Raw genomic sequence first — 21,889 nt, 5'->3', positions numbered from 1 at the left:
AGAGAGAGAGAGAGAGAGAGTTGGACCGCGCGCTCTGCTCCATCGACCCGCACAGACGCTTCTCCCGGACGTTGGCCACAGTCCCTGCCGCTGTCGGGGTGTTTTTCGGGGGTTATGCCACAGGAGGATCCTCGGTCTGCATCATGCTGCTGGGCTCTTTGGTACGGTAAGACTGGGACGGTCCGCGGGACATGTTTAATCCTGCTGGACCCGCTCCTCGTCCTCCTCGTCCTCCTCGTCCTCCCCCGGGGGTAGATTGTGCAGAATTGATGTATCGACCTGTGGCTCAGAGAAAACTGCACTTTGACTCACACGTGCACGAGCACGAAGTTTTAATACTTAGTTTCACTGGATCAGTCAAACTTTATTTATATGGCTCCTTCAGACAAGTGATGATGAAGGTGAAGGTGATGATGGTGATGAAGGGGATAATGATGAAGATGATTATGGTGGTGATGATGATGATGATGAAGATAATTATGGTGAAGATGAGGGTTATGATGATGGTGAGGAAGATGATGACGATGATGAAGATAATTATGGTGAAGATGAGGGTTATGATGATGGTGAGGAAGATGATGACGATGATTATGGTGATGATAGTGATGATGATGATAAAAGGTGATGATGATGATAAAAGGTGATCATCATCATCACCATCATCCTCTTCATCCTCTTCATCACCATCATCCTCTTCATCCTCTTCATCCTCTTCATCCTCTTCATCATAGTGGAATCAGTAATAAACGAGTTGTCCTCAGGAGGATCTGAGTCTTCTCTGCTAAACGCTTCATGTTTGACTTGAGGATAAAAACACGTTGCTCAATGCTTTGTTATGAATTGAACTTCTTCCTGTCACTGTTCAGAGGCTCCTCCCCCACAGAGACACAAATCCACCATTTCAACATTTACATAGAAATTACTGTGACTGTGCACACATCCACCTCGGGACAGGGAAACGAGTCTTTATCAGTTCAGACTCTTCTCTCTGACTCTATAAGGAGTGGAATCACACTCCACTTCTCCAGGGTCGCCATTCCTGGCTGCCTGTTGACCTCTGACCCCCTCGGTGAGACGTGAACACAAATGCATCTCAGTGGAGAAGGAAACAAACTCCTAGTTTGGGCAACACGTTGGCACAGTGACCACCTCCAGTCCTGTTTTGGTGAAGCATCGTCAGCAAAGACCCTTGAACAAGAAGTGGCTCCTGTGCTGCTGCTCCGTGGCCGAGCCTGAACACTGAACAGTTTGTGTGGTTTCCTGCAGGTAGTGGTTGTGATCGGCCTGTGGGCATCGAACGTCAGCAGAGCTTATGTGTTTCAAGCGAGCCGGCCGGCAGAGGGAGGAGACAACCCACCGTCTCACACTAAAGGTGAGCGCCGCCCCGAAACATGCAGAATACGACGTTGTAAACTAAAGTTGATTGCAAAGATGAGTGTGTTTGCAGCAGTTGTGTGTGATTGTGCGTCTCCTCCCTGCAGTCATCTCAGAGTGGGTCAGCTCAGCGGGCTCGTGTAAGGGGAGGTGCTTCGAGCTGGAGGAGGCCAAACCTCCGGGATGCAGATGTGACAATCTGTGTAAAACCTACTACAGCTGCTGCTCGGACTTCGACGAGCACTGTCTGAAAACAGGTCAGTCACCTCATCCACGTTCTCCTGGTGTCTCCTTCTGCGTTACTGCGTCATTGTGTCTTCCAGAAAAGGTCTGGAACTGAAAACGTTTTAGTCGTTTGATTGATTCCCGAAGACGTAAATCATTAAAAGAGAAAAAGGACAAACGGATCATTTGTTCAGGACTATTTCAGCTGCGGATTCATCCTCGTTCGGTGATCCAGCAGTATGACGGCAGCAGGGTGTGTGTCTGTGTGTAGGGGCGACTGAGTCCAAACAAACAAGTGTGTGTGTGTGTGTGGCACAACACACAACAACAATAGAAGACAACACATCAGGCCTGGACAGACACACAATGGTTTTGATAGGAAAGTTATTCCGTCAGACTAATTTATAATGTGGAGTTAATAAAGTGTTGATCTTCATCTGATGCTGATTTAGACCTTGGCTGCGTGAACAGAGCTCATCTTGAAAACATTAAGCAAACAACAGTGGGACCTTTTCCAACAGAAGGAAGCCTGCTTTGCTTCTAACTGGATCATTTGTAACAGCCGTGAGGTTGAATGAGCCATTGTTCATTGTTTGGATTCACGTTGCTCGGCCTCGTTGTGAATTCTGTGATGAAGCCACGTTAATGAGGAACCTCGGTCCCTCCTGTGTGACAGCGGGAGGCTTCGAGTGTTCGCAGGATCGCTGTGAGGAGCAGAGGAACGACGACCATGCCTGCCACTGCTCGGAGGACTGCCTGGACAGAGGAGACTGCTGCTCCAACTACAGATCGCTCTGCAAAGGTATCACCTTCTGTCCACGAGAGGAAAGTGAATGTGCACGAAGGTCGGTGATAACAGTGTCCTCTCGTTTCCTCCTGAGGTGAGACCTCATGGGTGCAGGGAGACTGTGAGGAGATCAGGAGCGCAGAATGTCCTGCAGGGTGAGTCTGGCCCACTTCCTTATTGTCTCTAACTGACGGACGCATTACTTTGGGTCTAATCAGTCATCAAACATAACGTTATCCAGCGTCAGCATCTCCGCTCCTCTCCTGGGTTCAAACCTTTTGTTAGCAGATCTACATTTATCCTTCATCTCAGTCTAAACCTTAATGTTGTCTTGGACTTGTCTTCGTCGTCCTTGTGCTGCTCAGCTTCATCCGTCCCCCCCTCATCATGATGTCCGTGGACGGATTCAGAGCCTCGTATCTGAAGAAGGGGAAATCTGTCATTCCCAACATACAAAAGCTCAGTAAGTATTTTAGCTCTTATTATAAAGGTCCTGATCTCTGTGACCGAAGACGCGATGTGATAATCTGCTGCAGAAGGTACAACCCAACTGGATTACAGGTTTATAATGATCATCTGCCTGATCTGAGTCCTTAAAGGATCGTTGGTGCATTAGTGCTCTGACTGTTGATTTACCAGCAGAGGAAACTTCCTGTCGTCATGTCACAACTTCTGTCTCTAACAGTGTCGATGATAAATCTCGTAGCATTTCGTAAAAGCTTCCGTCTCCACTTCCTGCTTCTGTCAAAACTATAACAACTTGTAATCAGCCCCTTTTTTAAATGTTGTGTTGACACTGGAAGGTTTTGTTTCCCGTCAGGATCGTGTGGAACTTCAGCCCCGTACATGCGACCAGTCTACCCATCAAAGACCTTCCCAAACCTATACACCCTGGCCACAGTACGTATCTGAATGGCTCTGTGCTGTGTACACTAGCAGTTACAGTAAAGCAGGACTGTTAATATGTACTTGTACGTTTGTAGGCTAAGTAAACACACGTGTTTGCCAATAGCCGTGCTCGAAATGTCCTCACAGCCTGTCCAGGTTGTGACCCTGCTGCAGGACAGGTTCCGCTAACTGACGCGTTTCCTTCTGTGCTGCGTCTCTACAGGGTCTTTACCCGGAGTCCCATGGCATTGTGGGTAACACCATGCACGACCGAGTGTTTAACGCCACCTTCAGCCTGCGCACCCGAGAGAAGCTGAACCACCGCTGGTGGGGGGGGCAGCCGGTGAGTAAACTGTGAATCACTTCAAACTGAACCAGTTACACAGTGAATCACTCATGACCCTGGTTTCAGGGGTTTGAGGCCGTAAACTGTAAATAAAGATGGACGACACGACTCTTCCCCAAAAGTGAAGCCAAATCATGTGCTGCCACCTGGTGGCTGGCTGCGGTACAGGTCAAAACCCCTGCCTCCTCCATGTTAGCAGATAGTTCAAGTGTTCATGTTTCGGATCAGTTTGGTTTTAATTAGTTATTTGAGGATATAGAAAAGGGCTGAGACATCATGATCGACAGCGGGGGCTGACTCCTGATTGGTTGAGCGTGACTCCACATGTGCAAGATGGCAGCCTTCATATCCAGGGATGTTTAAACTTTGTGGATCGTGGGAGGCAGCGGAGACACGTCGTCCGTCTTCATTCACAGTCCAGGGTCCCAGTGTAACTCTGAACATTAACCTGTGTGTCTCTGTGTCTCAGATCTGGATCACGGCTCAGGAGCAGGGAGTGAAAGCCGGGACTTTCTTCTGGCCTTGGTACTTAAGTTAGTACTGGAATATTTTTCATTAGATTCAGACACTGAACCTGAAATCTACAAAAACCTGACCTGAGGGTGAAAGGAAGTTTTGGAGGCAAATAATACGATTTATTGTGCTTTTAAGTTGTGGAAAAACATATTTATATTCTAAAGTCTAACAAACTAGAAATGAAAATCAATGAGATAATAAATACATAGTATGAATCTCCCAGATCATATAATATTCATTTATATGTTTATTGTCTGTTAGCATAATAAACAAAGAACACAATATATCAGAACTAATCTGTATAATAGTAAGAAGATGAAATAACATAATTTGGAAAATTCAAACAAAAATGTTACATGTGTGATTAAGAAATACTTGAAAACCTATTGAAATACTTTTACAGTAATACTATGTTTGTGTGGAGAGTTGTGTAGTTGTACCTCAGTCTGTGTTGGTGTGTTAAATGCACAAATTTGCAGATTTGTCTTCACATGTGTACAAATCTTTAACACATTTAAAACTTGGTCCTCGGCCGTGCAGTGATGGATTCACAGCATTTACATACACATCCATGAGCTAATGAGCACGAGGACTCGTCTCCGGAGACCGACTGACACAGAACCAGGACAATGCTCCCTCACACTCTCACAACAGACACGACTGACGACTCAGGCGCCAGAACACCAGAGCGAGCTGCAGTTCAGATCTCTAAAGTCACACTGGTTCCATGTGTGTTGGTATTAATAATAATCCTAGATCATATTTCATTCTCCGTGTTTCCTTTTTGTTGACGAGAACATGTGGTTCTTTTAACTCTGTATGATTGTTGTTCTGCTGCTTCTTCGTCATTCACCACGTGTGTGTGTGTGTGTGTGTGTGTGTGTGTGTGTGTGTGTGTGTGTGTGTGTGTGTGTGTGTGTGTGTGTGTGTGTGTGTGTGTGTGTGTAGGGTGATTCCTCTGGAGAGAAGGATCCTGACCATCCTGCGTTGGCTGCTTCTCCCCGACGACGAGAGGTACGCGTCAGCTTTCTTTCCTCTCGGATAATCTCTTAAATTATTATTTAAGAGATTAAGTAACTGTTAAGGTGATTGACAGCGATATCTTTCACGTGGCTGGAGGAATTATGTTTTTGTGTTTTCCTTCTAAACATCTGGCTCAGACGTCCACTCAGACTCGAGGAGGAACAGATTTTGTTTGGAGGTCACAGGTCACTGCATTTTGTATCCAAAAGGTCAAAGGTCAGATCCACTGTTCTTCAGTGAGGTCGTTTCCTCTCTGAGATTCTGAAGCTTCATGTTTCATCTGATCTGTTAGTTCTGGTTTCACATTGTAATGTAGGAACTAAAGAACTTAGTCTGACATACGTCCTGTGGTCATCACCTACGTGGGCGGAGTCTACCTATACTTGACTCTGATTGGTTTGTAGACGGCGTCTGGCGTGGGCGTCAGGTGGGGGGGTGGTAGTCTTTCTGTTTGAATGGAGAAGATGAATGAAGCACTTCATGTGGTTGCCATGGTGACATCACGTGCGTTGGTCTGGACCGTGTCTGAGGAACCTTCACACAGACTGAAGGTCTGAAGCTCTGAGACAAGGTGTGAACGAGCTCTTATTCAACCTGTGTTAGAACGTTTAGTGATTCAGGTTGTGAGGACGACGATGCACAGAAGCTTTAAAATATAAAATACCCAGAGAACGTGTGGTTCTCAGTGTTTGTATCCGATTGATGAAGAGTTGTTTCAGTGGTGAACAGTGTGGGCTCACTGAAGGCTGAAGTGTCTTCACAGGGAGACACTGAGACGTGGGCTGTTTCTCAGCTCGGGTGATTCGAGGTGAGACGACCGCTGCCAGAAACAACAAGCTCAGCAGAAGAGCTTTTATCTTGTTTACTCACCACACTGACCTCAGGAACCTCAAGCTCACCGTCAAAATGTCTGTCTCTGTCCAGGCCGTACGTTTACGCCGTGCACTCGGAGCAGCCCGACACCTACGGACACCGGCTGGGGCCGCTCAGCACCGAGGTGAGACTGTGTGTGTGTGTGTGTGTGTGTGTGTGTGTGTGTGTGTGTGTGTGTGTGTCTGTGTGTGTGTGTCTGTGTGTGCAGACAGGATCCATGTTTTCACCCGTCACCATGTTTCCTGTGTGTAGCTGGATAACCCTCTGAGGGAGCTGGACAACATCATCGGTCAGCTGATGAACGGTCTGAAGCAGATGAACCTGCATCGCTGCGTCAACGTCATCATCGTCGGAGACCACGGTACGATGGTCACATCTACATCCACCCGTTTATTTAAAAGTAAAAGCATGAAATAATAATTATAAGGAGTTTGGGACCGAGCCTCCTGGTAAAACCCCAGGTAATGTCCTCGTGAGTCCATGTGAGGACACAGCAGGACAATGTGTGGAAGCTTCCCAGAGAGCGAGTGGACGTGTTGATGAGGTTTCTAACACGTGACGGACGTGAAACTGGAAGAACACAAACATCTCAGGATGAAGAAGAGGAGCCGTACACGTAGAAGACGAAGACGTCCACTTGGAAACACGAGGAGGTTCCAGATCTTCTGGTGATGAGGGCCGACGCCGGTGTGGATGAGCTGTAAACAACAACACTGATCTTTCCACAGCAGAGTTTATACGTCATGTCCGGCCTCCTGCTGCTCTACAGGCTCCGCCCCTGCTGCTCTACAGGCTCCGCCCTCGCCTGGATGCTCCCACATGTTCCTGTTTGAACGAGTCGGACCCAACAACCTGCTGCTCTACAGGCTCCTTGTGGTCCATCCACTCAGATGAAATGAATAGACCCCATGATGATCTGCTGCTGCTGAGGCCTTTTCATTTCCCAGAGAACCTGTGTTGTTGTTTCACCTCCAGTATGAAAAACTCAGCACATGAAACAGTCTCAGCGTGAAGTGACCGTTCTGTCCCTCAGGTATGGAGGAGGCTCACTGTGACCGGACTGAGTTCCTCAGCAGTTACCCTCTCAACATCGACGAGATCATGCTGATCCCCGGCTCTCTGGGCAGAATACGACCCCGCGACCCCAAATCCAGCACATGTAAGACCCCTCCCCTGTAGGAACAGAAACCGTAAAGACTGAGATAAGAAATGATTTAAAAAAACTTCCTGTTCTCTTCCAGACGACCCCAAAGTAGTTGTTGCTAACCTCACAGTAAGTACCGAGCGACGCACACAGGATGTAAATCAAAGTGTTGCTTCTGCCGCTGCTGCTCGTGTTTGTCACCGGGACGAGTCCGAGGTCGTTCACCTGCTCGTTTGTTGTTTTAGTGCAAAATGCCGACTCAGCACTTCAAGCCGTACCTGAAGCAGCATTTACCCAAGAGGCTTCACTACGCCAACAACCGCCGGATCGAGGACGTCCACCTGCTGATGGAGAGGAAGTGGCACATCGCTAAGTAAGATTTGACCTCCTGAGATATTTATATATATATAAAGGTCTCTGATCCAATCTTTATAATTGTGTCTGGAAAAACAAATAACGACCGACATTGTAAATATAAGATTTTATTGATTTTTATTCTGTAAAGTTTGTGATTAAATGTTTAAAGTAGAAGAGTTGGTTCAGTGGAGCTCAAACCTCAACAGTCTCTTGATGAAACCACATGTAAATTCATGTGTTCGCACTGGAAACGCTCCAGAAATCAAGAGAATAATTCCCTCCTCCCTGCTGAGTTATGATCAAATGATGCAGAAGAATTCACTGAAGTAAAAACCTGTGTTTCAGGAAAATGCCGGAGAGGCTGAGGTCTCGTTGTGGTTTCTTTGGCGACCACGGCTTCGACAACAAGATCACCAGCATGAGGGTGAAGTGTCTTCTCTCCTGGGAATGTCCAGAATTAAAGTGCAGAATATTGAAATTGTCTCCGCTGAACTTCTGTGTTTGTGTGTTTGTGTGTTTGTGTGTTTGTGTGTGCAGACGATCTTTATGGGCCACGGGCCGAGCTTCAAGTACCAGAAGAGAGTTCCAGAGTTCGATAACATCGAGTTATACAACGTCATGTGTGGTGAGAGAGTTTTCATTTCTATCAACAGAAAACAGAAGCTTCATGTCCGACCCGTGTTTCCGTCTGAATGTAAAATCTTTTACTTGTAGGTGATAACACAGAATTCACTGAATTTCTGTTGCTTCTTTAAAAAGAGCTCAGACATTTTCATCCACAAAATCCCCCCCCCTCTTCTGTTTGTGTGTGTCAGACCTGCTGGGCCTGAAGCCGGCTCCGAACAACGGGACCCACGGCTCCCTGAACGACATGTTGAAGGAGCCGCCGCACCGGCCCAGCATGCCGGAGGAGGTGACGGAGCCGTCGCCGGCGTCCGACGCAGAGGTCACCGTGACGCACGACCTGGGCTGCAGCTGCGATGATGAGGTGGGTGAACGGGCGGCGGCGTCACCACAGACGGTTTCTAACGTCAGACAAACAACTGACGCTGTGCTGTGGTTTTCTGTGACAGAACAAAGTGGAGGAGATAATGGAAGCGTTCAGTCCTGCACCGGATGGAATCTACAGCTACAGTAGGTCTTTAATCCACGTGCTTTTACTTTGAAAAGTCAACATGTTATAGACCTGGTGTTTAAAGGAATTCAATGGAAATCGTGTGTGTGTGTGTGTGTGTGTGTGTGTGTGTGTGTGTGTGTGTGTGTGTGTGTGTGTGTGTGTGTGTTCATGCAGACAACACACTCTTGCCGTTTGGTCGTCCGGCCGTGATGTTCGATTCCCACTACAGTTTACTTCATCATGTGGAGTTCATCAGTGGATACAGCAAAGAGCTGGCAATGCCTCTGTGGACGTCATACACACTTCCACGACAGGTACACACACACACACACACACACACACACACACACACACACACACACACACACACACACACACACACACACACACACACACACACACACACATACACACACACACACACTTCTAAATAATGTAGCTTCGTTTTAGTGGAACAGGAGGAAGTGAATAAATAAAATCAACCTGTTTCTTTTCAAAAACATGGATCCAACACGTGTGTTTCACGGTGACATGACTTTAACATGTTTCCTCGACTTCCTGCAGCTCCTGACTCTCACTCTTTAAAACTGGGCGTCAGGTTGTAAAAGGCCAAAAAAGCTCGTGTTGTCGTGTGCTGTGAGTGAAAGTGTTTGTGTGTCTGTGCAGAACATGACCAGGCTGCAGGAGCATGTAAACAACAACACAACACACACAAACTCTGTGTGTGACTCTGAACACGAATGTTTTTCCGATGTTTACAGGAAGAAGTGAGCGGCGGGTTTACAAGAGGCAGCTGCTCACACACGTACATGAACACCTTCACACACACACACACACACACACACACACACACACACACACACACACACACACACACACACACACACACACACACACAATGTGAACATTGTCGTGCAGAAAACCTTTTGCATGTCAGTAATATCTGGTGTCTTAATGTCTCAGGAGGACTTGACTCCCGTCCCGGACGTGTCCCCCGGTGCTCAGTGTGTCCGGGTCGACTCCAGAGTGTCGGCTGATCACAGTCAGAGCTGCACCACCTACAGTCAGAACAACCACCTCACACACGGCTTCCTGTTCCCACCAGGTCGACATCATGCTGAATATTATTCAATCGTTTCAGTCGTTCCTGTTTATTCTCACGTCAACGTTACGTCCTAATCACGACCTGTTTACACGTGAACCCGGGACATGTGTCGTCAGGCACTTGAACAATGTCTTCATTCTTTGTAATTCAGGTCATCAGAACATGTTGTTTACATGTCAGCATCTTATTCAGACGTTTGTCTTTATCAGGTTAATAAATCGGTCTCCATGGAAACGTGTCTGCTGCTCCACCAGATGTCACACAAACCTAAATCTCATCTTCAGTATCTGATGTTATAACATATATAAATATCATGATGATAAAATATATCAAACATCACAGAACCCCTAGCTTTCACTCATCAACAGCGCCCTCTGCTGCCACAAACTGATTAATTACTAATAACTTTTAATAATATTTTCATATGTTGAGTAGTGTCAGTATTTTTTATGGAAAATCAAACTTTGAACCAGATGTTACTGTTACTGATCGACAGCGCCCTCTACAGTGGGAAGGAGGAAACATTCTCCATGTTCACAGTCACTGAAACATCCGACTCACTTTAATCAAGCCGCTGCTTTGAGGTAGAAATGTTTTATAGAGTTGATTTAACTTTTCTATAACAATCAGAATATAACACAACCTTTATTTGTATTTTTATAAAGTGACGTCAGTTATTTCCAGCCGGGTTCGATCTTATAAAAGCTTTTCCTGTTAGAACCAGTGTGGTCCCCTCTTTATGATGTTTCCGTAGCAACAGCGTGAAAAGTGTTGGATGATAAGTATCTGTTGTTGTTTCGTTGACAGAGCTGGCGTCGTCTCCCGAGTCCAGATACGACGCTTCGCTCATCACCAACACGGTTCCCATGTTCCCGGCCTTCAAGAGTGAGTCATCCACAATCCATCCAAATAGACCTGAAAAACCCTTTTGTGTCAGAGAAGCACTGGACTAGGTCTGAACATCTCAATTTAATATTTCATTCTATTAATGGAAATAGAATAATTGAACTTTGTGTCGTGAGCTCAGAGGCATCGGGAGACTTTGTGTGTCTCTACGATGCTAAAACAGAAACCAGACGACGAGTTAGGACCTGAAAACAAGTTGAATTGACGCTGGTTTAGACAAAGGTTGTGTGTTCTTCTTCTGTGACGTCTGCGACACACAAAAAAGAAACGAGGCGATGACACGTCTGAGCGAGGACGGCCTGACACCCATTGTTTCTGGAGAGGGCGAGGGAGAGAGGGAGAGAGGGGGAGAGAGAGAGAGAGAGAGCTTATCTGGACAAAACACACATTCTGTGTCTGAATCACTGTCTCATGGAGAAACTTGTAATTTATCATTGTTGTCAGCTCTGGTTGTGTGTATGTCTGTGTGTGTGTGTGTGTGTGTGTGTGTGTGTGTGTGTGTGTGTGTGTGTGTGTGTGTGTGTGTGTGGATAAGTCTCAGTTGTCGTTTTCATTCAGACTGTAATAACCTCGAGTCAGTTTCCTGATCAAGAAAAGTTACATTTCTTTACACCGCTTCTTCGCCTGTGTGCAGGAATGTGGAGCTACCTGCAGGGGGCGCTGCTGAGACGTTACGCAGAGGAGCAGAACGGCATCAACGTGCTCGCTGGGCCCGTGTTCGACTTCAACCACGACGGCCTCCGCGACACCACGGAGACGATTAAAGAGTAAGGGTCAGGGGTCAGGGGTCAGAGGTCAGGGGTTTCCTGCAGAGTCCATTTCCAGTAGTTTCTCAAATCACTGGTTTTAGTGGGAGAGTCGATAATTCAACTTGTTCCAAAGGGAGTCACAGTCAGTGAATCAACCACGAGGGAACAAACCCAGAACCAGTGGACTTTCTGTCCTGGTGTCACTGGGGAGCTCGGTCCACCAGTTTGGAGCCAGGACAGGAAACTGTCCTCATTTAGTCTTTTCATTCATTAGAAACACTGAAGAGCATCAGATAAAGACAAACTTTTAATGCTGATACTTTTAAAAACTTATTTACATCCTCATGTTTATAAAGGTCTCAGATTTGAAATAAAATAAAACCCAAAATACATAAAAGTCTCAATGAAAGTAAATATAATGTTCGTTGATCAGCTGATCGACAGAAGAAGTAAATGTTGGAATCAGAATCATCCGATTAATTTGACCGTTGTTTGTTAAAGGTTGAGACAACTTATTACCTCCCCCCCCCCCCCCAGGTCCTCCCCCGGGTCTCCGCCCGTCCCCACCCACTTCTACACGGTGGTGACGAGCTGCGAGGAGCTGAACCAGACGCTGGACGAGTGTGACGGTGCGTTCAGGGTCTTCAGCTTCCTGCTCCCCCACAGACCCGACAACAGCGAGGCCTGCAACGTGAGTTTTGATATGTTTATATAAAGACTGTATATAAAGAGCTTTATATATAAACTGTATATGAAGAGCTTTATATATAAACTGTATATAAAGAGCTTTATATAAAGAGCACGTCGACGGTATCGATGAAACTGGAGCTGCAGCGTCGCAGCTGTCAAACAAACAAAGAGTGTAAGTGACATGAGGATGAGTCATTTGAACCCAAACACTGTTTTGTGATGGAATTTTACTTTTAACGTGGAATTAAACAAAGTCCTCTTAGTGCCCGCCCCCATTCCTGAGCTTGACCCCGTCGTCATGGTTACAATAATAAACCCGTGGTGTAGCTCATGGAAAAGTCTCGGTTGTGTTATATTGAGGGAAAGGTCATGTTGTAACACATATTTCCATGAGAACTGTGTTTTGCACGCTAACCCAAGGTTTTTCCTGTCCGGTACTCCCACCTTCACCAATTGTGCCATGACCTCTCTCTTATTACTGTGGCCACTAGATGTTGCCTAATGATAGAAGGTAACTATGGTAATAACGAGCTTTTCCAGGTGAACTGTCTCTAAAGTTTTATTTTTATTCAATGTGCAACATTTAAAATGTGTCGTCTCTGATTGGTCGACACCTGAAAGTCAGTCAGTAAATACAGACACGAGGTTTCAGTCAGTTTATTTCACGTCTCCAGATTTCTGGAAAAGAGGAGAAAGAAATATGAACAGTATTTACAGGGAACTATTTTCAGTGGCGGATTAATCCACATCTGTTGCAGTGGTGGGTATCGGAGCAGCTGGATGCTGGAGGAGTATTACATATGAGGTTTTAGGCCACACACCACACACACACACACACACACACACACACACACACACACACACACACACACACACACAATTACATATATAATTTCTTAATTTTTATTTTTTGTATTTATATACAACCAAATAAATAGAACTTGAATACGTTTTAATACATTTTTTAATAAAACAAATGCAGATATTTTCTGTATAATATTTGGTTTTAGACAGTGAGATCAGCAGATTTGAAATGTGTGATGTATGAACTTGGGGTTGAGTCGTCACACCTGCTCATCCTGACAGAAGAGGAAACTCCCGGCGCTCGGTCTGAGGTTCCTTTCAGCCCAGGAACTTTCCACATGTTGGGTCAGAATCCAGTTGTAAACCTCTGAGTAACAACACTGACGTACTGGAGTGTGGTGGTCAAGAAGAGCTATCGGATATGTTTTCTCTGAGTCAGAGCAGGGAGGGCATCAAACCACCGGGATGGTGTGTTTTTGACTGAACTGGAACAGACGCATCATAATGCGTCATCTGAGTAACAGACCCTGTTGTTTTACAGCCGGCGCTGTTCTCTCTGCTGAGTCAAGGACGTGGAGGGAAAACGTTGGGTTCTATTCTGCCAAAGCATTTTACAACATAAACTCAGAAATTGAGTTTGGCTCCGGTTCCCGTAAGAAAATGTAGAAGAGTCAGAGTGAGTCACTCTCCGTGCAGTTACTCTTCCTACACACATGACGTTTCTGTGACACCCATGCATTCATTTCCCCAAACTGCATTAAGACGTTTGACTGAGATCACAGACGTCCAGTCAGATCCATGCGTCAGTTCAGGCCAAGCAGCGAGTTTCATGAAGAGAGGAACTATCTGAGTGGAGAGACAAAAATAGAGACCGACAGCAAGGAAGTCTGAAGTTCATCTAAATAAAGACAATAAATCTGTAGAAATATAGATTCCAAGCAGCGCTGCACTCAGAGACGGGCTGACAGCGGGTGTTGACTTGTCTTCCATCACGTCCCTGACAAACACAGACCTGGTCCCACAAAACTAATTGTTTTAATTCAATCTGCGACGTGTGGATCACTGATTACAAACTTTTCTGGCTCGTGGTTTGTGAGTCTGCAGGTGGAAACTTACAAATCTGCCAAATTTAGTAAAGCAGAGATTTCTGCATTTCAGTGATTCTCTTTCACTGAGTCATTATTTACAGGAGTTTCCTCGTCAGTGGCCATGACAGAGTAACGGAGGGGAATCCTCCCCGCCTCCAAAACATGGGCGCTGTGGTGAGGAGAGGCCTGCGTTTCATAAACACTGAAGTGCAGTGACTCATGGAGACAAAATACTCTGTGACACGCTAGAGTCACAAAACAAGTTCAAACGTTTCTTGCAGCTGTAGAACAGGTTTAGTGTTCGGCGTCTAGGCTCCAACTTATTCACCCCCGATAAGATCACACAGGGATGATGGGAGTGATACACACCCACCTCATTAGGTGGGTGTGTATCATAGATGTTTGTGAGGTCCCTCGGCTCGGGGCCCCGCCCTCTCGGCCCGGGCCCCGCCTCGGCCCGGGCCCCGCCCTCGGCCCGGGCCCGGCCTCTCGGCCTGGGCCCCGCTCCTCGGCTCGGGGCCTCGCTCGGCCCGGGGCCCCGCTTCCCCGGGGCCTGGGCTCCGCCTCGGCCCGGGCTCGCCTCGGCCCGGGCCCCGCCTCTCGGCCCGGGCCCGGGCTCCTCGGCCCGGGCCCCGCTCCTCGGCCCGGGGCCCCGGGCCTGGGCCGGGCCTGCCTCGGCTCGGGGCCCGCCTCCGGGCCCGCCCCGCCCTCCTCGGCTCGGGGCAACTCTTTGAGTTTTGTATCATGATTACAAAAAAACCAAACAGATATCTACTTTGATTCTGGGCCTTTCCTGTGTTGCGTCTCCTACACACCTCAATGCCTCTAGAGGTCACTGTGGGATAACTTAGTTCAACTGAAGTTGTGTTGTTACTGATTGAATCCATGTATTAATGAACACAACAACAATAATATTAAAATTACACAATATCAATAATTTCAAACCCTCATTTCCATTCAGACAAAACAGTCAGACTTGTTGAGCCGCATGTATTTTATTCTTAGTTCCCATATTATTATTATTTTGTTCACCTTTGGTTGTAGTTTTCTAGATAAAGGTCACATGCAGTTTAATGAATGCAACATGTCACCAAGTTGCATCTTCACATGCGTCCAATTCTAGAGACATTTCTCAGTTTGTACAAGTTCGAGGTTCCATCACAACTAGTTATCATGTCAATCACAACGTCTCTGTCTCCTTAAACAACTGATTCAAACCAACCTGATCAGAAACACTTGAACAAACATCAGTGAGATGAGAACGAGCTGAAATGACAGAAACCGTCTCACGTCTCCTTCGATCTTTAGTTTGGTCCCTGTCCCGGACGTGGGGACAACGCTGAGCTGCTGACTTGTGTCTGGCCTCAGGCTCAGTGGGTGTAAAGGGCAGATTGTTGATGCAGGGTTTTCCAAAGTCAATCGACCTCGTCTGGAGAAACAAACCAGCACCTTTACAAACTCCCACACAATATGAGGAACTTCTGTGTCCTAAGGAAGTGGGATGAAGAGCAGATGTCACCGCAGGTCCTCCTCTAGTCGACATTTTCTAACCAGACCAGACAAGAAGCAACTGGTTGAAGGTCAAACGCTGCAGAGGAGAGTTTCAGTTTTCCCTCTGAACGGCTCCATCAGCTGCTCTGCCTGACGGGTGGAGGTTCACCGGGGACACGGCGGGTTCCTTCCTGCCCTCCGGCTGGAAACCAGACAATCAAAGTGAAAGTGGAAAGAGTCTGAGAAGAGAAGAATAGAGGCATTGATATTTAAAATATAAGTAAATTACAAATAAATAGGAAAACATTTAGTAGAGTAAATTATCTACTTAAACCTGTGATAACTAAACTATACGGATGTACTGAAGTGAAGAAAAGACGTAAACTCAAACCATCATATTGTACATAGGGTCTAATATAGCCAGTATGTAGTCAAAAGTAAAAGTACCTGCAGATCTATTCCCTAATGCAATTTGAAAAGGATGTAACTAAGTACATTTACTTGGTTACATTTATTTGATCCATCTCTGTTTATTTCACTGACATACAAAAACACCATAAATCACCATTTTGGTCCGTGAAGGTTTTACACACTCATACGTTCACACAGTGTTTCCATCTGATTCTAATCATCTGATTCTAATCATCTGATTAGAATCAGATGATTAGAATCAGATGGGTTTATCTGAATTTTCATGAATGTGTGTGTGTGTGTCATGGGAAAACCCTTTCATCAGAATGTCACACTGCTCTTTGAGCCACTGCAGCTTTTGTCTCAGGACCTTTGACAGTTAAATGTGATGTGTGTGTCATCAGTCAAACACAGCTCAGCACAAAGCACGAGGTAATCTGCTGCCTGAGGTACCAGGTGAAAGGGGAATGACGGAATCCAAAGAGATCTGCTAACAAACAGAACAAAGGTCCTGAAACTTTCACATAACAGATCAGGTGAAATATTCAAAACACAATAACATATTTGTTTTATATTTTCTGCGTCAAAACATCGGACAAGTAGCCGGATATTTAACCTCAAATACAGAAATTACATCTTTGCACAGAGTCTGTGCAATAGCGATCGGGGTGGGGTGGGGGGGGTTGTGTTTCTTTCCCACGAACACGCGCTCTGGACCAATCATGACGTCTCCGCTCGTTTTGATTCCATCATGTAACTCCCTGAAAAGACAGAATCCATCTTTGAGAAAACATTGTCTGACATGTACTGCAGCCAGCCACCAGGGGGCGACGGAGGTATTTTGGCTTCGCATTTGGTAGTTGCCATGGCGTCCATCTTTGTTTACATCTACACACAAGTTGTGCGCGAGGGTGTTGTCCCCTTTCGTGTTCTTTGTTATTCGTATCTGTTCAGCTCGTGCGTCTTCGTCTAATCTCTCAGCTCCGTTTGGAGGTTTTGGTGAAAGGCTTTGGCACAAAAGGAGAATCCGAACCTTTGTGGGGATGTCTGGTTTCGTTGTTTCCCTCTCGTGCCCGATGCTGTTCCACCGGCCAGGGTAAACACTGCCCGTGGGCGGGGGATGGGGTTTTTCCATCACTGAACTGTTGCTGACAACATCTCATTCACGCTCTGGAGGCCAATTAAAGAAGCCTGCCGTCATCAGGACACTGGAAACATTTATAGTACTTTATTGATCTTATCTAAGTGCTGATTGATATATATTTATAAATCATTGACGTATGTAGCTCAGATTTCAGTGTTTATACATGAGGATGATCAGATGAAACAGAAATAACACATCACAGCGAAACGTTTCCCAGCTCCGTCCTGGCTGAGGCGATAATAACTTTGCAGTAAATGAGCTGCACTCGGTTTTGTTTTCAATCAACGACTCAAAGTGCTTCAACATGTGCGTTGTGTTCCGTTCAAAGTGCACGAGCACTCAGACACTGCACACATCTCTCAATGCTCCACTCGCAAGTGAGTGCGGTGAAAAGCGCTCTATCAATAAAATATATTACCATTATTATTATTCATACGTTCAGGGATGAGTCATCAGGAGAAGGTCGCGTGTCAGTGTCTTAAAGACGTTTTCCATCATTCTTCGAAAGGGTTGGCTGAGGTGAGGGGTCTTTCATTTGGGTGCCGTTTCAAACCTCACCACTAGATGGCAGTAAACCCCACACTGAGGCTTTAAGATGTCTTGTCATGAGCTGTAAACGTTACGTGACAGCTCTGTTAAAGTCTTTCAGATGGTCAGATCAAAGTCCAGCTCATGTTTGCATTACAACTACATTAAACCTCAAACAGGGTTGGGACATTTCCTTTTTGGAACGAGCCATTAAATCCTACAAACCTTTTTTTATAAGAGAACCTTAAATAATGAGAATTACCTCCCTGTCCTCGTGGGCCTTTGCCAGACAATAGTGTCTATAAAGAATGATGAGTATTTTTTTTCCTCTCTTGTTTCACGTTTTACAGAGATTCTTTACAAAAGATCAAAAATGTAATTTTTTCCCCCATTTTGATGGAAATGACCCCAAAATAAGGAGGAATGGCGAAGGGTCATTTGACCTCGTTGATTCAACATTTCCCCAACAACAGTAAAACTCCTGAAATGTTGTGGTTGTGTCATCGACCTTTCCCTGACCAGAGGGTGATCTGCTTTATTGCTCAGTAAAGCACGTGATCCTCTCACCATGTGTGAAGTCATGAACCTGCGTCCAGTCATTTGATCCGTCTTCAGTCAAACGCTCATCTGTCACATTTCTAAATATGTTGTTTACTGGAAACAACTTTTATTCCTTTTTTGTGTAATTCAGTCAAATCACTTGATTAATGACGCTTCAACATGTAACAACACGGGAGTAAGAATTCCTTTGTTAGGCAATGAATGTTCATTTCTGAGTCAAAGGGAAGAATTATAAAATACCTCAGAGGCCGACGACCTTACTGATCTTCTTATCTGTTAACATGATGTATTTCTGTTGGCATGACTGGGATGATAAAATATGCTATACAATAGGAATATTGCTGCATGCATGAGTAGATTTTATCAGAGAGATTCTTTTCCAGCAGCCGAGTCAGTGATTCCTTTGAAATACCACAATCTGTGTAATCTGAACCCGATGAAACATGATGTCCTGTCTAAGCGCTTGTATGCAAATACTGCGTCTCCCTAGCTCCAGGCAACAACTTCTAAAAACAAGTTTAGTAATACGAACATGTTGGTTTGAGGCTGAGGGAGATGTTGGGAAATGCTGGTGTTAACATCGATCAGATGCTATGACACAATTCTTTGTTACCAAAGGTACAAATAAAGAATTTGATCTCTCGTCAAGGAGCCGTGAAATGATCCCAACGTCTATTTCAGGACGTCAGTGGTCCACTTTGTCTTAAAACTCTGAGACCACACAATAAAAAGAAGAAACTCGTTGTTGCAGTTTGGGTTGGTTTGATTGGAGATTATAAAGCAACCATAGGTGTGAATGTGAGACAGCCTGTCCAGGGTGTCCCCATCTCTCGGCCAATGTCAGCTGGGATTGGCTCAAACTCCTGCGACCCCTAAGAGGATACGTGCTATAACGATGGTATCCACAGTGAATAACCACTTCCTGTTTGTGTCTCGGCAGAGCGCCGAGGACGAGTCGGCGTGGGTTGAGGACCTGCTGAAGCTCCATACGGCCCGAGTCCGAGATGTGGAGATCCTGACGGGACTGGACCTCTACCGATCCACCAACCTCACCTACACCAGCACCCTGAGCCTCAAAACCCACCTGCACACCTTTGAGAGTGACGACTAGACACACACACACAGAGACAGACACACAGACACACACACAACAGGATTTAGCCGTTTGTAGAAGTCCTGCGTTTTCACCACATGCTCGCTGGACGGCCAGCGCATCGTTGTTCCACTCCTGAGGAACCGCCGGGAAGTGCTTGGAAAAGGGGGAGCACATTTAAAATTTGAATTTGTTTGTTAAGTAGTAGCTTGAAGATTATACAGGAATATTTAGAACCCTCCAGGAAATCTGAGAATGGATCAGCTAGCACAGGAATGACGCAGGATAGGGGAATATTCTCATAAACTCATAAATACAGATTACACAGTGCACTGCATCCTCGGGCAGAAAGGACCGTACCAGGGCTCCATGACTCATATTCCAACTAGCATCCATTGATGTAGCATTTACAAAGTAATTAATGTTGTTTATAACTTAGTATACTCGTGACACTGGTTATAGTTTTGTCGTGGATCACAACGTGTTTGTTGTGGTCTCAAACTAACCTTGAAATTAGATTCTCATGTTGTATGAATAAGAACTGAAGCCTGAAAGAAATCACAAAATAATAAACGTGAGTCTAGAACAAGTTTGAATCATTTGTGGTTAACGTGATAAAACACAGAGAAGTTGCTGGTGTGGTTCTGTCAAGGAAAAGTTTGAAATGTTTGGGGAATGCACTTGTTTATTTTTCTTGCTGAGAAGTCAATGACTGCCTTCTCAATTAGCTTAGCTTAGCATAGCTTAGCATCACTCGTTTTAACATTGGGGCGTTGCTCGTGCAGGCGGATGTTTTCTGCCTTTGGACCAAAGACTGTAAATAAAGATGGACGATGCGTCTCCATGTCCTCCCACATCCAGAAATTCAGATAAGATATCACGGATGAGAACGGCCATCATCTCGCACATTTGGAACGAACGGGATGGAGCGCCGGCTTCAAGGTTCACGACCAATCACGGGTCAGTCTCAGCAGTCAATCATGATGTTTCAGATAACCAATTAAAAACAAACTTGATTAAAGCCAGAAACACGAGAATGTAAACATACGTCTGTGATAAGATCGAGCTACATGAACAGAAAGATCTCTAACGTCTACTTTAACTTTTTAATTTGGTTCGTGTCCCATCCCCTAACATGGAGGAGGTTTATGACCTATTCTGCAGCCGGCCACCATGTCGTTCATCTTTATTTACAATCAATGAATTTGGACAGAGCCGGGCTAGCCGTTTCCCCCTGTTTCCAGTCTTTGTGCTAAGCTAAGCTAACCATCTCCTCGCTTTAATATTTAACAAACACACGATTGATTTTAAGCAAGAGAGTAAATAAGTGAATGTGATCACCGGGGTCAGAAAATATCCAGAGGTAATAAAAACAGAATATAAATAATAAATACATTCCATTATTACTAGTGTCCGACCAAAGTTCTTATGATTGATTTGGAAAACAATTGTTTTGGTTCCAAAAATATTCTTGTGTGGCCGAAAGCGACGGAGAAGAAAATACTGAACAACACAAACTGTGGGTCAATAACATAGATGGTCAAATACACAGAGACGTTTCCAGCAGCAGACACATTGAAATGTACCAATGGAAACTTTCTTTGCCATAAAACAAGTTCAACAACAAATGAAATGTTGCAGATTAAGAATACAAGAGATTAGCAGTTAATTTCTAACTAACCCTAGTGCACACATGGTATTTTAGACATTAAACCCATCATCTAGGTGTATATTTTTATCCAATTTTTTCATATTTATTGCGTAGCATCATGAAAGCACCAGCACCGAGTGTGACAGTGTAATTCACTGTGATAACATAGATCACTGATGTTGTGTTGTTGTGTGTTTCACAGACGTGATGACACTGATGCTGCCGTAAAGGAACATTATTTAGTTTTATTCTTTTACAGTTTTAAATCCATGACATGAACCAGATGTTTGAAACCTCCTCTGGTTCCAGTCTGAGCTCTGTACCCGCCTGAGCGGGGGAAGTGTGGAAAACTCACATCTGACCCAGACGGACGTAAAGAAGGGATTTATAAAGAGACAAATTCATAACTCCTAATAACTTTCATTAACACAGATCTAAATAGAATCAAATACAAAGAATAATCACTTCTGCAAAATGAGTGAAGCCTCAAACTGGTTCCCACAGTCGACCTCGTCTCCTCGTTCCACTTCCTGCATTAACACGTTAAACAGATCCCAGCAGCCAGAACCTGCACTTTGTTCATGTTTGCTATTTACTAACGTTTCCTTTATGAGTTAACATAACCAACTTTCTTGTTAATCAGTAGAACAGAGACAATAATCAGTAAAATGTCATAAAGCTTCCTCAGAGCTCGTCAAGCTGCAGATGAGGCCATGTTTATTCCTGTTGTCTTTCAAAATAAAAGCCGTAGAGAATTGAAAATAACCTTTGACTGGAACTACTTTCTTTCTAGTGTTGTTACTTGACTGAGAATTTGACTTTGATATGATATCTACCTAAACATCCTCCTGAAAAAATACTACAAGCCTTTCCTCATTAATTGTCATTTTCTTAAATCTAACTAAAATAGAAAATCTGAAATTGTGGTAGTATGAAAGTATTGAGCCGACTGTGTTCAGTCTGAATTAGTAGATCACTGTGCAGAGTAATAATACTTAATGTGAGCTTTATTACACCC

The 21,889-nt window shown here is 45.0% G+C and overlaps 1 protein-coding gene across 1 annotated transcript; it reads left to right on the top strand.

Moving 5' to 3' along the window:
- Position 1: 1 nt before the first annotated feature.
- On the top strand, positions 2 to 21,636 carry LOC118125009 (ectonucleotide pyrophosphatase/phosphodiesterase family member 2). Its single transcript, XM_047344206.1, has 25 exons — positions 2 to 161; positions 1,267 to 1,372; positions 1,482 to 1,631; positions 2,276 to 2,401; positions 2,481 to 2,541; positions 2,752 to 2,849; positions 3,207 to 3,286; positions 3,498 to 3,617; positions 4,090 to 4,145; positions 5,085 to 5,150; positions 6,084 to 6,156; positions 6,285 to 6,393; positions 7,066 to 7,191; positions 7,274 to 7,305; positions 7,422 to 7,549; positions 7,879 to 7,957; positions 8,071 to 8,158; positions 8,349 to 8,521; positions 8,607 to 8,667; positions 8,825 to 8,964; positions 9,614 to 9,755; positions 10,563 to 10,640; positions 11,296 to 11,428; positions 11,948 to 12,101; positions 19,068 to 21,636. Exons 1-25 carry the CDS (start codon positions 144 to 146, stop codon positions 19,236 to 19,238), a joined length of 2,568 nt encoding a protein of 855 aa, XP_047200162.1. The 5' UTR covers positions 2 to 143; the 3' UTR covers positions 19,239 to 21,636.
- Positions 21,637 to 21,889: the final 253 nt, after the last annotated feature.

Source organism: Hippoglossus stenolepis, chromosome 17 (genome assembly GCF_022539355.2).
Source record: "Hippoglossus stenolepis isolate QCI-W04-F060 chromosome 17, HSTE1.2, whole genome shotgun sequence".
Taxonomy (NCBI): Eukaryota; Metazoa; Chordata; class Actinopteri; order Pleuronectiformes; family Pleuronectidae; genus Hippoglossus; species Hippoglossus stenolepis.
This window is presented reverse-complemented; position numbering and strand designations above follow the sequence as displayed.